This window comes from Cibotium barometz, chromosome 38 (genome assembly GCF_041138505.1).
Source record: "Cibotium barometz isolate CiBa-2024 chromosome 38, ASM4113850v1, whole genome shotgun sequence".
Classification (NCBI taxonomy): Eukaryota; Viridiplantae; Streptophyta; class Polypodiopsida; order Cyatheales; family Cibotiaceae; genus Cibotium; species Cibotium barometz.
Window position 1 is genome coordinate 46931151 of NC_141083.1, and position 17311 is coordinate 46948461.

General features: G+C 45.1%; 1 protein-coding gene across 2 annotated transcripts in view; it reads right to left on the reverse strand.

Annotated features, from left to right (window-relative positions):
- Positions 1-519: 519 nt before the first annotated feature.
- Positions 520-17311, reverse strand: part of LOC147616798 (uncharacterized) — a 30551-nt gene continuing 13759 nt past the window's right edge. The window contains exons 3-5 of one of the 2 annotated variants that reach the window (XM_086777855.1): positions 1176-1227; positions 996-1065; positions 520-915 (exon numbers count right to left, since the gene is read on the reverse strand). In XM_086777855.1, the coding sequence (XP_086633981.1) occupies positions 820-915; positions 996-1065; positions 1176-1227 (218 nt within the window). In that variant the 3' untranslated portion in view covers positions 520-819. The remainder of the gene's footprint in view (positions 916-995; positions 1066-1175; positions 1228-17311) is intronic. The other variant, XM_086777856.1, reaches the window with a different exon arrangement.

Below are 17311 nucleotides of genomic sequence, written 5' to 3' on the forward strand. Positions count from 1 at the left end.
TAATAGCCATTAAAGAAACATGAAAAGTAAAATTATAGTTAGTGATATAGTTTTTTTATCATAAGACGCATTTTTCTTGATATGTTTATGGAAACAATTTTCTCATCGCTGCAGTAAATTGGGAACTATGATCGTCTAGACGATTAGGGCATGTAGCTAATTTAATACTACCAATTGGAAGAAAGATTGAAACGTAATTAGTATCATGCTCATTAATGTGTCTTTGTGTCATTAATCCAATATCCAGATGTGAATGTAAAGATCTTGTCCCTTGACACAGGTTCTCGTGCAGAAAGCAGTGCAAATTGCATTGATTTGTTTTCTTCTCTTATTCCCCAAAAGAATCCAATATCATGATCAAAACGATTGTCGTGAAAGCCTAGTCACACTCTTTCCAAAGATTAGTCAAATTGAGGGATAAAGCAAAATGTATTTAATATTAAAACTATGTGCCTCTTTAAAACCCCATTACATCAAACACGTTCTTAGAGACCCAAGGATGCATCACCATGACTGCCATTTTCTTTTCTAAATTAAGGACAAATTCTATATTTATAGCATAGATGAACAAATTATGTGATTATTACAACTGCTGAAGATACAGAAGCACACAGCATACTTATAGCCTGATTTCAGTATACCAATCTAGCCCCATATCAAGCTGAGAAATAAGCACTCCTTGTGCGTTGTCAGAGCAGTTATCAAAGCTGAATTTTTTCAATGTCATGTTAAAGCTCGTTTACTTCTCACTATTAGTACCCTAAATGTGGCTTTTGAAAGATAAACTTCTTTTAGGGGCCTAGTAGATGTGGGTTTTACTCAACTCTCCTTGACATCATCTTTTTGGTTGAAGAAACTCGGAGGTAATGTGAAGTCTTCTTCCTGGCCCTGGATTTCCTCCTCTTCATCTGGTTTCTGAAAAAGCATGCCATTGAAATGACTGGCATTCCTACCTGATGCAATTACAATGCATAAAACAAAGAAAAGAAACATACAAGCATTTCAATGTTGTAAAATCTGTCCAAGTGCTGCAAAATTTCATCCGCCGTGAAGTGCTGGTGTAGCCTACAGAATAACCAAGGAAGATCAAGAGATGCAAATAAAAAATATTTCCTCGTGCATCTGGCAACTCTGGAAAGAGCAAGAGTGGCGATTGAGGATAAGAGAAAAACAACCTTTTCTCCAGGTACTCCATGAGACCATACAGTACGAAATGCCTGTGCATGCCTGCACATACCAAATCAGCTCTGGATGTAAAGCGCGTGTGAAGCAGATACGCACGTGCCCGTACGACTCCCTCTCTTTAAATACTGGTGATACTAAAGCCATATTATTCTAATTTGTCCACAATGAACTTCGCATAACTTAAAGCAGTTTGCATGCAAACCAACATCTTGACGAACTTAAAGAGAGAGCAGGCACACCAACCCACATGCAAGTAGAAAGTTGTAGCCTGCATACTCCAAATAGCGTACAGAGAGCAAATCTAATCAGGGAATATCACCAATTAAAATCCAGGTATCAATGCAATAAGGAAAAAAAAAAAACCCTTTTAAAGAGCGTTTCACATGCCAGACCCTGGCTGACCCTTGGGTGAATCACCAGGCTGCCAGCGGCCTCCCCAAACCTACTCCAACATGATTTGCTCCTGATTTTACCCAAACAAGCATGCCCACTGTCTCCCATTTCTAACTGCAACGCGGATCTTTCATTGCTCTTTGGTTCCATGTCTCCTCATTCTCAACGTGCCTCCGGACCATAGTTGCATGCAACAGAAACGGCTTGAAAAATAGGAAACCGAAGCAGCATGCCTTTGACATTATATAGTAGATGTAAACAGAAATGATGAAATAGAGGAGAAACTTGGGATGATCATAATCTAAACGAGATAACAAGGAAAATTGGGGAAAATAAAAAATTACCCTGGGAAAAGTGGGAAATATTCTCAGGTGAGTTTAGGAAACGGAAACAGCTCCTGAGAAATGGCATTTGGCAATTTTGGCTAGGAAACAGCCGTTTCCTGTTACTATGCTCCAAACACCACCAAGCAAGCACCTTACCTACCTTGTGCAAACTCTTAAGTCATAGATCACTTAAATAACCTTATCCCATTAGGGCTCACAATGGTCTTTCTCTCCCTAGAACCACAATCATGACACATGCATCCGTAATGCTCGGCTGCAAAAGGAAAAAAAAAATAGCATTTTACGGGGTGTTTCACATGCCAGCCCCTGGCTGACCCTTGAGCACCTGACCGGGCTGCTCCAACTGAAACAAACATGCCCGCAGAGTCCCACATTTCTAGCTGCAATGCCGGTCTTTTGTTGCTCTTTGGTTACATGTCTCCTCATTCTCATAATGCCTCTGGACATCAGCAAGCCAGCACCTTCTCCACCTTGTGCAAACCCTAAGTCATAGATCACTCAACAACCCAGACCCTTCATAAATTAGGGTTCACAATAGTTTCTCCCTAGGATTACATAATCATGACACGCATTTGAGACATGCATCTGACATATGCACTTATTATCATGGTCTGAACCACTGCTCTTAGCTATGCCTCCTACATGGCAACAAAAATGACTTCACAATGGTCAAACATTGCATTTTGCTCAATATCTCTATTGCCCCCTTCGAATGGAATCATGTAGCTCTTGCAACAGAGTCTGTCAAAACTCTTGGAGTGTCAGTGGTTTGTCGCGATCAAAACCTCTTCAAGATCCCCTAAAGACAAGTTAAACACATGGTTAGAATTGGCAGACACAGGCTCACGCTCACCCTAACCACCCAACTGTAGATCCAGTAAACCGGATCACCCACGAGCATAGGGGTCAAGAATCCCATCCATACCAAATAAGCATTGGTGTCCCATACCACTAGAACCCGTCCGAGGGACCATCTGCATCACTATGGACTGGCATCAGTGGGTTAGCACTCTCATGGTCAGGTACTGAACATCATAGCACAAGGCTACAACAATACAATAACCCTCACTAATATAGCTTTTTCCAATAAAAGCTATACTTATAACTCACTTCGAGTTATTATGTAAGCCTTGACCCCTATAATCAGCCTGCTTTCCTAATCCACTACCCCCCTAGCCCCCAGATTAGGTCGGCTAACCCTATGGTTAGGTTCAAGTACGTAACACGGAGGACACAAGACATCTTTTGGAAAAGAGCCATGGCTTGTGGATTGCGTTTTCGACACCATAATGTGTGTGCAGACCTTGTTGGGATCGAGACAATCATGTTACTGATCTTGACTCTCACGGAAGAGTAAGTTCTCTCACCACTGTGGTGGAAGATCGATGGCCTTTCTTCCGCCTACAGGTGGGTGCACGACTCTTACTCCCCAAAACCCTCCAAACAGGGGTCGAGCTTGGAAAGACATCAATTTTGACTGAACAACAAGATCTCAACTTTTCGGGGGGATTTTGGGGCAGGGGACCATGTCTTTTCTTGCTCACCAAAATGCTGAAATATCTGACTACAACGGATTTTTTGTTCTGTCCACAGATCATTTTGGTCATTGTCTATGGTGATCGGTCTTCACTTCTCCATATGAAAAGTGATATCTCCAAGGAATGAACCATAGCTAACATCTCCTTATCGCAAGTGCAATAGTTTAGCTCCAAACCCTTCAACTTCATGCTCTCATATGTTTACAACACATCGATAGCATGGTGGTTGGGATCACAAATGACCTAAAAAGGTCGATCCCACTACGCCATGACCATAACTCATGCTCATGTGGCAGAACACGGACTTTATTCATCCTGTGAAGAACTAACTTTATTTAATTCGTCTCTCTGACAAATAAAGTTATCTACACCCTCATGCGAGAATGCTAAGAAAGGTACCAAACCTTCAATTCCACAAAAGAAGGTATATCCACCAATAAGTCAATGTCAAGATATAATCATGGTATCAAAAGGTGGGTAAAAAAGCTCGTACGAGACACACTGCCACTTGTTCTCAGAAATTTGCAAAGGATGCAATAACCCTCTAGCTCTAAGCCAATCAGCCTTATTAAGCTGGCATTGTTTACACTTCCACAAATAATCCTCAACAAAGGATTTGATGTGTGGCCAATGGAAATGCCGGCCAACCAAGGCCAAGGTTCTATGTATGCCCGGGTGCCCCACACTAGGTGGGTAGAAAAGCTCGTACGAGAAACTTTGCCACTTGTTCTCAGGAATTTGCAAAGAATGCAATAAACCTCTAGCTCTAAGCCTTTCAACCTTATTAAGGTGGAATTGGGTACACTTCCACACATAATCCTCAACAAAGGATTTCATGTGTGGCCAATGAAAATGCTGGCCAACCAAGGCCAAGGTTCTATGTATGCCCAGGTGCCCCGAACTAGGTGCGTCATGGCACTCATGCTATATCAAAGTTTGGACATCTTCACTTCGTCCTCGGAATCGTCCAAGACTTGCTCTGAGTCACGAACCCTTGTAAATTCTAGATCCAGAATACTAGATGCTCAAGGTGACGACTCCATCCTGTCAAGACAGGCAAATATAGCCTGCATTTTAGCCACTTGCCTGTCCTCCATGGATGCCTACATGCTGAGAAGCAAATCAATGAGTTGTGAATGCATGTGTACAAAGAGAAAGTGCACCAAAGAAAACCCAATATTCACTTCCCCAAACCCGAACTTGTGGACTCTTGGAATCTAGGTGCTCTACCCTATCCAAGCAGTCAACGCACACGGGTGCCAGAAAAGAAAAGAAATTTGTAGGTTCCCTAGGCTCTGATACCAACTTTAGAGCACTTGCACTTATGTGCTGGGGGTTTCTAGCGATAGAAACAAGAGTGCGGGGGGGTCACACACACGAGTCCTAAACTACTGCTCTGTATTATGTACAAGAAAGAAGTAATACAATTGAAATTCAAGTACAAGATGTGGCTGAAATGAAGACGTCAAATCATAGCCCTATGACCTATTGTACACTCCTAGCCAGCACTTTGCCTACAGAGAAACGCTCTGTGAAGTCCAACACCGAGGAAAGCCGATGGATATGACGATTTGGCTAGCCATGTGTATATATATGCACCAATGCTCTTAGTCAGCTAGTAGTATTGCTATTGGCCAACTGTATCCAATTGCCGCCATGTCAACACTGCCACATCATCATTGCCACATGGCAGTGTCACGTGTCACCTGCATTGTTCGACTGCCTGTCGGTTGCAGACGGCTAGATTTATCCCTACCAAGTCATCGGTCAAGAGTCACGAGTTGGCGTCGCTCTTCGTGGAGCAATTATATAAGCTCTATGGATTGCCCGAGAAGATTGTCGGATCCCAAATTCACTCCACAATTCTTGCAATCAATGTTTTCCGAATTGGAAACACGCTTGAGCATGTCATCTTCAATCATCCGGAGTCGGGTGGTCAGACGGAGAGGACAAATCAAACTATGGAGGATGTGCTGAAGGCATGTCTTCCAAGAGACAGTCTGAGTGGGAAAGGTACCTTCCACAAATTAAGTTTGTGTCACAAAATTCTTGAGTTTCTGTTATCTACTATTCATGTGTGGCATATGGAGCTTGACATGGTGTGTCTGTATGGCATATGGAGCCTGACATGACAATACATGTATGGCTTATGGAGCCTGACAAGATAGTACATGTGTGGCTTGTGGGGCCTAACATGGTGTACATGTATGGCTCATCGAGCCTTACATGATGTGATTCCCTTGGCCTGGCTATCCTGGTGATTTTCTCTATTTATGTTCTAGGAAGGTTCCAAAAGGATCATGATGTAACATGCAACGGAAGTATTCGTAATTAAGGATCGTGTCACACAAGTCTCACGCCGCCTTCTGTATCCTGAGTTTCATGAGTTTAGCAATCCACTTTTATGACTTCAAACTTTAAAAGATTTATATATATATATATATATATATAGAGAGAGAGAGAGAGAGAGAGAGAGAGAGAGAGAGAAACTGTAAACAAGATTGGGTCCCGAATCACCCACTGAAGGGCCCCCTATCCCATTACCGGAATAGCATTTGCTTTATTATATACCTAGATGAATCCAAGAACATACCCAAATTCACCTTTTAGGAACGTGCATGTTATATACTCATGGTAGTCAACCCACAAGACTATATAACTATCAACTCCATTATGCATAGTATGGACCGGATACTATGACATCCCCACTAACATCATCAGTGCCCAATAGTGGATGTAGAACTCTGTATCAAGATACTCTCTCTCTCACACACACACACAAACACATAAGAGCATATATTCACACAAAGCCCTTCGTACTGAGTTTCTATCAAACCTCCGGAGATGCATAATGAAGCCTAGCACTAAGGGAAGTAGCAAATAGAAAGAATTAGTACAGCAAATAAGTAGTTGATAGGGCAAATGCACCGCTAAAGATAGAAAGAATAAGCACAATAGCATTTGCTTTATTACTTTGAAGAGAATGACTTTGGACTAACGATATGCCAACGCAAGATCTCGGAGGACCAAGAGTCGGGCTGAACTCTGCACGGCTGTAGAAGTACCAATAATGACCGAACTCGAGCCTATGCACTCTTCCCAATGGAATGAGGGAAGGCTGCAAATCTGACACTGAGGTATGGACTGTTTGGGACTGTTTCTACGCTGTGTTATGCACCATGAATGAATGAGAATGCTGAGTTTTACCTTCACCAAAGTGGCTGAAGCAAAACGATGAGTTGTATGCAGGCTGAATGCTGCTAGTTGCTGAAAATGCAAGGAAGATGAAGCATGTATGCTGGCCGGCTGCTGTGTATGTTGAAAAACACAAGGTTGATGAAGCTCTGAGGCTGGCCGGCTGCAAGGGATGCTGCGTTTTGCTGATGCGTGGCTGGCCGGCTGCAAGGGAAGCGATGATGTTCCAGGGCTGAGGACTGCAACGCTTGATGATGGGATGAATAGAATGATGCAATAGCAAGGCTATTTATATGCTCACAAGTGCTGGTCTGTTGGCTGTGAAGCTGGCCGACTGTAGCATGTTTGCTACACGACTCGTTCATGATGAATAATGGTATTTAAATGCTGAAATAATGCTGTAAAATATGGAAAAAATGCCAAATAAATTGGATAAAATACTAGATGATCTCTTGAGGCTTCTGCAATGGTCTATGTGCAATGGATGAATGATATGCAATATGCAAAATGATTTCTAATGCAAACCCTAAGGTTTCTACCGACTCTACATGCATGAATGATTCTCTCCAAGTGGGTTAAGGGACTTGACTCACTCACTCACTCACTCACTATGGCTGAGGAATGACCTACGTAGCTCGTGCCTAACATATCCTAGACTGAGGATTACAATGGGGTCACGCCGTACAACAAATATCATCCTAAAGGATACTAATACTGTACAATGTTGCACTGATGATGATGAGCCATCTTGTCACCATGCACTACAATGCAGAGTGCATGTGACATTCCCTCCTGCTTAGCTTGGCGGCAGGTTCATGGCTTCCAAGTAGTCCGCCAACAACTAGAGGAAGTCTTGAAAGAACTCCTCGTCTAGCCAAACGGCTTCGTGGGTACCTCAATCTCGGAACTTCGTATAGAACTGACGTAGTCTTCGACCCGAACCATGCTTCCAACGATGAAGAAGGATCTACTTAGGCTCAATGATTTCTGCCTCGTCGACCACGTCTGGCTGTTGTTCATCTGGAACATCAAACACTTCTGGTCCAACATATGGTTTTAGCCAAGAAACATGAAAAACATCATGCATCGTCCAACTGTTAGGTAACTTTAACTTCATGGAGACACCACTTATCTTTTTAACTATTGGAAAAGGTTCAAAACTACGGCAAGAAAACTTGGGACAACGTTTGTCCACTTGTTTCAATCTCTGTTTCATGATGCACAAATAGACCCAATCTCCTTCCTTAAAGTAGACATGTCATCTAGACTTATTTGCCTGTCTGCTATAAGCTTCCTGGACTTTGGTTAAGCGGTCTTTAACTGACTCAATGATTTTGGAAAATGCTTCCGTCGTTTTGTTAGCCTCGATGGATGGAGACACCATTCTCGTCGAAAGAGAAGAGAAACGGCGACCAAAGGCTGCCTCATACGGAGTGCGGTCCAACACTGGATGAATGAGTATCGTTCAAGATGGCTTGGACCAATGGAAGATAATGCTCCCATTTGGACTGCTGGTCATGACAATATGACTTGAGAATATCAAAGAACAAGTGGTTATAGATTTCTGTCTGGCCGTCTCTCTGGATGGAATGCACTAGACAGCTGTAACTTGGTTCCAGAGTTCTCAAACAATGCCCTCCAAAAATGCGAGGTGAACTTGGAATCCCTGTTTGATGTAATGGTGCCAAGCAAACCACAAATGGGATACCAATGCTTGAGAAAAAGGCAAGCTACTGTTAGCAATCATCTACCTCTGTTGGGTGTGTCCGCCCAGTTTTAATGTTTCCCCATTTTTCCTCACTCTCCATGTATTTTTTCCATTTTTTTGGGTGTGGGAGGGCTGTCGACTGATTCAGTATGCTGGCGGATTGATGGTTTGCTACCCGACCTGATCTGTAGCACTGGCCGACTGTAGGTTGGCTGGCCGACTTGATTGTTTGATGGTCGTGGGCCTTTGGTGCTGGTTGTGAGCATATGGCTGCTGTCAGCCCCTGTTTTGGACTGGCCGACCAGCAGCCTAGGGCCATATAAAATGGCCCCTTGCCCCCCCACACTCTCCGTTGAGTATTGTACCGGATCTATTGTATATAGTGCAGAGTTCAGACAGCCACACTCTCTCTCATCTGCATTTTCTCTTCCACACACACTTCAGCATTTTTCCTGCTGGAATTTCTCTTGCGTTTGCTCATCTTCATGTTGGTGTCTTGCTACGTTGTGCTTTCAGCAGATTGTCTCGTATCCGCCGCGTATTCCGACATGGTATCACAGCCCAAGGTGGCTTGAAGGTTGGAGACAATTGGAGAGCTTGCGGGACTGTTTCTTGAAGACCTTGGAGCTTACGAGAGATTTGAAGAGCTTGCAGGACTGCTGGTTTTTTGGTGCTGATTGGAGATCTCTTGGACTGTTTGGGACTTGGAGATTGGGTAGAAGGTGGCCATCACCGTTGGACAGCCACCTTGCATATTAGTTGCAACCTCTTCTTCATTATTTTTTTTTCCCCACCCACGCTCCCTTCACAGGACCAAAGTAACCCCCCCGATGGCAGACTTGCTTGAGATGGCTGAGAAGCACGTGAAGATCCCTACTCTCCCGATGTTCCCCGTGGATCAACAGTTGGACGGGACCAACTACGGCATATGGAAGGTAATGATGGAGTCTGTATTGGAGTCTTATTACTTGGCTGATTTCATTATTGTTAGTGTTCCACGGCCGGAGTTGGAGGACGGGGAATTGTTACCCTCTACTCGGAAAGAACGGGAGACTCAAGCACAATTGTGGGATCGTGTCAATGCCCGTGTGCGTTCTTTCATCTTCCTAAATTGCACACCACAGGTGATCAACCATATAAAGCATATGACGCTGGCCAGAGGGATTTGGCAGCATTTGGCTTCTCTGTACAACAGGGTATCACCCATGAAGAGGATCTCCTTGGAAGTTCAAATGCGGGTGATGGATCCTCCGAAGTCGTCGACAATGCGAGAGCACATCAACAAGTTGCAGGCTCTTCAGCAGGAGGTTCTTCAGGTTGGGAAGGATATATCTTCAGAGGACATGGCCATCACTTTGTTGTCTCTTCTGACCTCTCAGCACTCAGCATTTTACTCCTCTTTGATCACCAGTGGTGGCAGGCTCAGCACCACATGGGAGGAGCTTGTGCCTATGGTCTTGGACCAAGAAGAGCGTTTTTTGAACCCTCCACAAGGTGGAGGTTCTGAGGCCTTGACTAGCCAACAATCGCAAGGCCGCAATAAGGGAAGTCTTCACAGGAGAAGTCTTTCGAGCAGGAGCCTGACGTGGATCATGACGCCTTTGAAGGCAAAGAGGACCTGTAACAATTGTGGCGAGAAAGGCCATTATTGGAGAAAATGTCCTAAGCAGATCACCGAGAAGGGTGAAGATTCCTCAGCAGTAATCGTGAAGACTCTAGCTTTTGTGCACAGGCGTTTCATCTTCTTCGAGCAAGGAGGCGGTTGGACTCACCGCTAGGGACACTCGGGATTGGATTCTAGACAGTGGTGCTTCCAGGAACATGACTCCTTCCCGAGAGTTATTACAGGATCTTCGGAGGCACGCAGGTCACATCTTGATTGGTGACGAGTCCACTATCCCTATTCACAGTGAGGGCAGGTCAGAGATTGTTCCCGATGGCAGAGGGGGAAAGCATTCCTCCCAGGTTCTTTTTGTCCCATCTCTTGGTTTTCATCTGTTGTCATTGCATGAGGTTTGCAAGATTGGTGTACGGGTGGAGTTTGAGGAGCCTTTTGTTGCTCTCCGGGACAAAGCGGCAGGCCAGGTTGTATGGGAAGGCGGAGTGGAGAATGGGATTTACAAACTCTCAGCACTCTCTCTTATAGGTTCTCAGTTAGGTGATGGGTGGCAGTTTCGTCATGACCACTTGAGTGTGGATACGTTGTAGCAGGCTTTCCAGGACCAGATGGTGGATGGCTTGCCAGATGATGGTAGCAGTAGGCAGGAACATTCCAGTTCTTGCGTTCATCAATCAGAGGAGCCTTTACATGTGAACTATGCTCTAATGTCTCGTATCAATCAGGACAAAGAGCCTCTTGCAGTTGAGGAAGCTCTTTCCCAAGGGACTTGTAGGAAAGCCAAGCAAGTGGTAGATGGTGACTTGCAGGTGGAGGAGGATGTTGAGTAGCCTCCAGGCTTTGGGGTTCCGGGTTCAGAGGGGGTGGTTTACAAGTTCCGGAAGGCCTTGTGTGGTCTTCAGCAGGTTTCCAGGACTTGGCATACCAATGTTACAGTTGATGATCCTTGTGAGCAGGTTGATGCCTCTTTGTTTCGGAAGCGGTTTGGTTCATTGATTTGGTTGTTGAACACCAGATTGAACTTGAGCTGCCTGGTGGGGCTATTGAGCTCATTTCTGCAGACGCCTTTGAAGACTCATTGGGACGCACGATTGCAGATCTTGCAGTTTCTGCAGCATACGAAGGATCTTGGACTCTGCTGCGATCCTAGAGGGGGAACGACGGATGGAGTCTGACTCCACGGTTGGAGTGACTTAGATTGGGGAGGAGATCCAGACACGAGGAGATTTACATCGGTTTGCAGTTTTACCCTCGGCTCAAGAGCTGTTTCATGGAGCAGCAACAAGAGGCAGCCGACTATTGGCTTGTCGTCCACAGAGGCAGAGTACCGGGATGCTTGCGAGGTGGTGCGGTTGCAGAGGTTACTTGGCGAGATTAGGTTTCCATAGGAGGAACCCACGGTCATCCAGAGTCGCTTTGTTCATGAGAAGTTTTTTGCTGATGACATCTTGCTAGAGTTTTGTTCAAGGGAGGACAATGCGGCAGACCTCTTCACGAAGTCTTTACCATGCTCCGGCGGCACTCCAGCTCCCTGGGGTTGGTTCCACATCCAGGAGCTGAGAGGGGGTGTTGGCAGTCATCTCATGTTTGTACATTACACCAAGACCTCTGTTGTCGGTGTGCCTGCCCAGTTTTGATGTTTTCCCATTTTTCCTCACTCTCCATGTATTTTTTCCATTTTTTGGGTGTGGGAGGGTTGTCGGCTGATTTAGTATGCTACAGTATGCTGGCCGACTGATGGTTTTCTACCCAACCTGATCTGTAGCACTGGCCGACTGTAGGTTGGCTGGCCGACCTGATTGTTTGCTGGTCATGGGCCTTTGGTGCTGGTCGTGAGCATATGGCTGCTGGCCTGTTCTGGATTGGCCGACCAGCAGCCTGGGGCCATATAAAATGGCCCCTTGCCCCCCCACACTCTCTGTTGAGTATTGTACCGGATCTACTGTATATAGTGCAGAGTTCAGACAGCCACACTATCTCTCATCTACGTTTTCTCTTCCACACACACTTTTTAGCGTTTTTCTTGCTGGAGGTTCTCTTGCGTTTGCTCATCTTCATGTTGGTGTCTTGCTACGTTGTGCTATCAGCAGATTGTCTCATATCCGCTGCGTATTCGGACAGCTACGTCCTCCGTTGTGGCCGTATGCTTGCATGGGATGAGCATGCAGAACTTACTAAAGCGATCCACAATGGTAAAACACTGAGTGTTACGGGATCCGGTGGATGCTGGTAGAGGCCCTACAAAGTCCATAGAAATGTTGATAAAAGGTCCATCAAGGATAGGCAAAGGTTGAAGTAACCCAGCCTTCTTTGTATGTGGAACCTTAACTTTTTGACAAATCTTCCAGGCTTGAACATGTGAATATACATCACACCTCATTATTGGCCAATATAAGGACCGTTCCAATTTCAGGAGGGTACTGTTGATACCTCTATGTCCTCCAACTAAGGAGTCATGGGCATCATGGAGAAGAGCTGCTCGCTTTTCCCGAATGACACAAAGACGGTTCTTGTAGAACAAACAACCGTTCTGCAATGAATAAAGGCCACGCTCAAAAGTGAGGGCCAAATTGTATTGCGTACAAAACCCCGGGGAGTCGACATACTGGTCTTTCATGCTATCTAAGTCTTTCTCCATGATTTCGAGAATGGTAGACTCTTGCACTGCTTGGATGCTGGCCTTTCGACTAAGAGCATCTGCGCGACTGGGTTATGCTTACCAGGGATGTACTCGATCATTCCTCCAAATTGTTGAAAGAGCTAACTTCATCTGGCTTGCCGATCACTCCACTGGGCACTTGGCATGGTTTGAAGCCACTTAAGTGCTTGGTGGTCTGTTTTGACTGTGAAAACCTATCCATAAAGGAAAGTCTTCCAATGTTTAAGCGCTCTGATCACACCCAAAAGCTCTTTGCCATAAACTGAATAATTCTTTTCATCAACATCCAACTTTTGGCTATAGTAGGCCACAGGTCTATTGTCCTACTGGTGAACTGCACCTATGGCTACATTGCTAGCATCAGTAATGACCTCAAAAGGTTCATACCAAGATGCTACCTTCAAAACAGGCGCTTCTGAGACAACTTTTTGGAGTGTACAGAATGCATCAAGCGCCTTGCCTGTGTCTGAGACTTTTTGTCTCTACGAGTCTTCACCCCCTTGAGTAAGTTGGTGATAGGTGCTGCAAGGTTGGAAAACGGGTGAACATGGGTGCTGTAGGCTTGGCAAAGACCTACGAAAGAATGGATCTCTTGGGCGATCCGAGGGATGTCTTAATCCAAGATCTCTTGAATCTTTGAGGGATCCAATCAAATCCCATCGGAACCGATGATATAGCCCAAGTATTGAACCTCTTTAACACCGAAGATAGACTTTTTGGCGTTTATGTAGAGCCCATTATCTCGCAAAAGTTGCAAGACTTTCTCCACATCTTTCTGATACTGGTCCGTAGTGGCTGAGAATACAAGTATGTCATCAAGAAATATGAAAACACACATACCAATGAGGACTACGAAAAATCCTGGACATCATTTTATTGAACGTTCCCGGTGCATTGGTAAGCCCAAAAGGCATGACTACGAACTCATAGTGACCACGCTCTGTCCGGAAAGCTGTTTTTGGAATGTTAGCTTCAAAAATGCGGACCTGATGGTAACCACTCTTGAGGTTGATCTTAGTGAAAAATTTCACACTGTCTAAACGCTCCAAAATGTACTCAATCCTTGGCATGGAAAACTTATTCTTAATGGTGAGCTTATTCAATGCCCTATAGTCTACACAAAGGCGTGCAACCTTGAATTTCTTTTGAACAAAGAGGATGGGTGCAGTAAATGGTGAGGAAGAAGGCCGAACGAATTTGGCTCGGAGGAGCTTAGATAACTGCTTTTCTAGCTCACCCTCTAAAGTCTTGGAAAGACGATAGGGGAACCTGCTAGGAGGTTTGGATCAAGGGACCAAATCGATATGATGGTCCTCAGGACGGGATGGGGGAAGACTAGGCTGGAGATAGTCCCCTAAGCATAATGTCCTGATATCTAGATAGGAGATCTGCTAACTGTGGGACTGAAGATGAGATAGCTGCTACCGATGAGGTAGAGGCTGTCTGAGCACAAACATAAAGTAGTGCCCCTTCCGCTCCCTTGCGGATAGCTCGTCGGGCCTACAGATGAGAAATCAATGGGATGCCAAGAATGCTTCTATCCCCATGAGTCATGACAGGCTCAAGAAAACCTTTACAGATAGTAAAAGTGTCCTGTCCCCAATTGGGAATAGGCTCATGTAACACACAGCGGAAGTATTCCTAATTAAGGATCCTGTCACACAAATGATCACACCGTCTTCTGTATCCTGAGTTTCGTGAGTTTAGCAATCCACTTTAAGACTTCAAACTTTAAGAGATTTGAGAGAGAGAGAGAGAGATGGAAACTGTACACCGTATGGGGTCTCGAATTACCCACTGAAGGGTCCCCTATCCCGTTACCAGAATAGTATTTGCTTTATTACTTTGAAGAGACTGACGATAAGCCAAACGCAAGATCTAGGAAGACCAAGAGTTGGGTTGAACTCTACACGACTGTAGAAGCACCAATGATGTCCAATCTCGAGCCTATGCACTCTTACCAATGAAATGAGGGAAGGCTGCAAATCTGTGGCTGAGATAGGGGCTGTTTGGGACTGTTCTAGGCTATGTATGAATGCTGTAAATGAATATGAATGCTGAGTTTTACCTTCACCAAGTGGCTGTAGCAAAACGATGAAGATATATGAATGCTGAAAACTATATGTATGCTGAAAACGCAAAGGGGACTAAAGGCTGAATGCTGTAGATACTGCATTTTACTGCACAAAGGCTGAATTGCTCAAGCGTTGATGCTCCTAGATGCTGATGAGGAAAACGCTGAGGTATAAGGTGCTGAATTCTGCAATCGCTTTATGCTCCTTATGCTAAAGGCTCTAGGCGATGAGGTCTTCAAGGCTGAACATGTTATGAATGAATGAATGGATGATATGCTGAGCTATTTATATGGACATGGGGTGCTAATCGGCTGGCTACAGGGCTGGCCGACTGCACTTGTCCAATAAAAATATATAAATGATGTAAAAAATGCCCAATAAATGCTGTAAAATATGGGAATAATATTGGATAAATTCTGATGGCTACTAGATGATATCTGAAGACTTCTGCAATGGTCTAGATGGCCTACATGCATATGGAATGAATGCTATGCATAAATGCACACACGTCCCGATGCAAACTCTAAGGCTTCTACTGACTCTACATGTATGAATGCATCTCTTCAAGTAGGTTAAGAGACCTGGACTGACTGACTGACTGTCTAAGGCTGAGAATGACCTACGTAGCTCGTGCCTGACTTATCCTGGACTGAGGATTACAATGGGGTCACGACGTATGACAATTATCATCCTAAAAGGTACTAATATTGTACAATGTTGTACTGATGATGATGAGCCAGCTTGTCACCATGCACTAAAGTGCAGAGTACAAGTGACATTCCCTCCTGCTTAGCTTGGCGGCAGGTTTATGGCTTCCAAGTAGTCCGCTAACATGGCTTCCAAGTAGTCCGCTAATAACTGGGGGTACTCTTGAAAGAACTCCTTGTCTAGCCAAACGGCTTCGTGGTGGGTACCTCGATCTCAGAACCTCGTATAGAACTAACGTATCCGTCGACCGGAACCATGCTTCCAACGATAAAGAAGGATCTGCTCAAGCTCAATGACTTCGGCTTCGTCTACCACGTCTAGCTGTTGTTCATCTGAAACATCAAAAACTTCTCGTCCAACATATGGTTTTAGCCAAGAAACATGGAAAACATCATGCATCGTCCAACTGTTAGGCAACTTTAACTTCATGGAGACATCACTTATCTTTTTAACTATTGGGAAAGGTCCAAAACTACAGAATGAAAGCTTGGGACAACGTTTGCCCACTTGTTTCAATCTTTGTTTCGTGATGCACAGATAGACCCAATCTCCTTTCTTGAAGTGGACATCTCGTCTAGACTTATTTGCCTGTCTGCTACTAAAAGCTTCCTGTGCTTTGGTCAAGCGGTCCTTGACTGACTCAATGATTTCAGAAAATATTTCTGTGGTTTTATTAGCCTCTAGAGATGGAGACACCAATCTCGTCAAAGGAGAAGAGAAACGGCAACCAAAAACTGCTTCATATGGAGTCCGTCCGACACTGTAATATGCGGAAGCTTCGGAGAAGGATCGGTACTTCAAAACTCAGAAATCAGCACTCTTTTCGCGACGGAATTAACGCACAAACTGAAAGACGATGTGCAGAAAATAGAGAGAGAAAGGGGAGATGGAGAGGACACAGTATTGGGTCCCAATTACCCTCTATAGGGCCCCCACCACGGATGGTGTATTTGCTTTATTAGAATGATGTAAATCTGAAAACAAATACAAAGTACTTGACCTTTTCTTGGCTGGAAAACCTGCCCTTGACCTTCAGTCCTTCACCCCTTTGCGTTAGCAATGTTCTTGGCTGTCCTGGCCCTTGTTTGCTTGGAGCACTTGGTGAATTATGAGATGAGATCATTGAGTTCTTGGCTGGGCTTTTATACCCCACATAGCATCCAGTCGGCCTGTTTCATGAAGCCCCACGACTAGATATTTTCCAATAAAATGCTTGCACACTAATAATAAATGCTTTCACACTATGCCACCCTGCTGTCCAGCCTGCGCATGCTTCTGGGGCAGCATCCTGGCTGCTGGGCAATCAACGCATGGGTGTGGGACTGCTCCCTACACCTGGCCGACTAGCTGGGTAGGGTATTAGACCCAGTCGGCTGCCTGTCCAGCAGCAGTACAGCTGGCCGACAGCCCCTCCAGCCCATGCCTTGGCTGGTGGGCAAAGCTTGGGCCCTCCTGGCCCCTTGGGGGTGGTTCTACACCTCCCCCATGCCCATACTAAGAATGCAAGTGCAAAACTTCGCACTGGGGTAGCCCTATGGGCTGGCCCCATCTCTACATGCAAACCTACATGCCTACAGAGGCGTGGCATCCAGTTGCAAACCAGATACACAGAACATCTGACATCATTCCAGAGGGAGACTCACAGCGCGGACTGGCACTGCTTCATGTGCAGGACAGTGCACACCTGACCTTGGACGCATGTGCAGGACAATGCACACCTGACCTCGGACAACTGAGATGGATCCCTGGCTGACTCGTCCCGGACTGGGCTCACATGGGACCAGTTCACCATCCCAGGTCCTGCACCTTCTGTACAGAATGTCTACGTGGCATCCAAGTGCGGGATGCACGTGACAGACACTGGTTGAATGAGTATCGTTCAGGA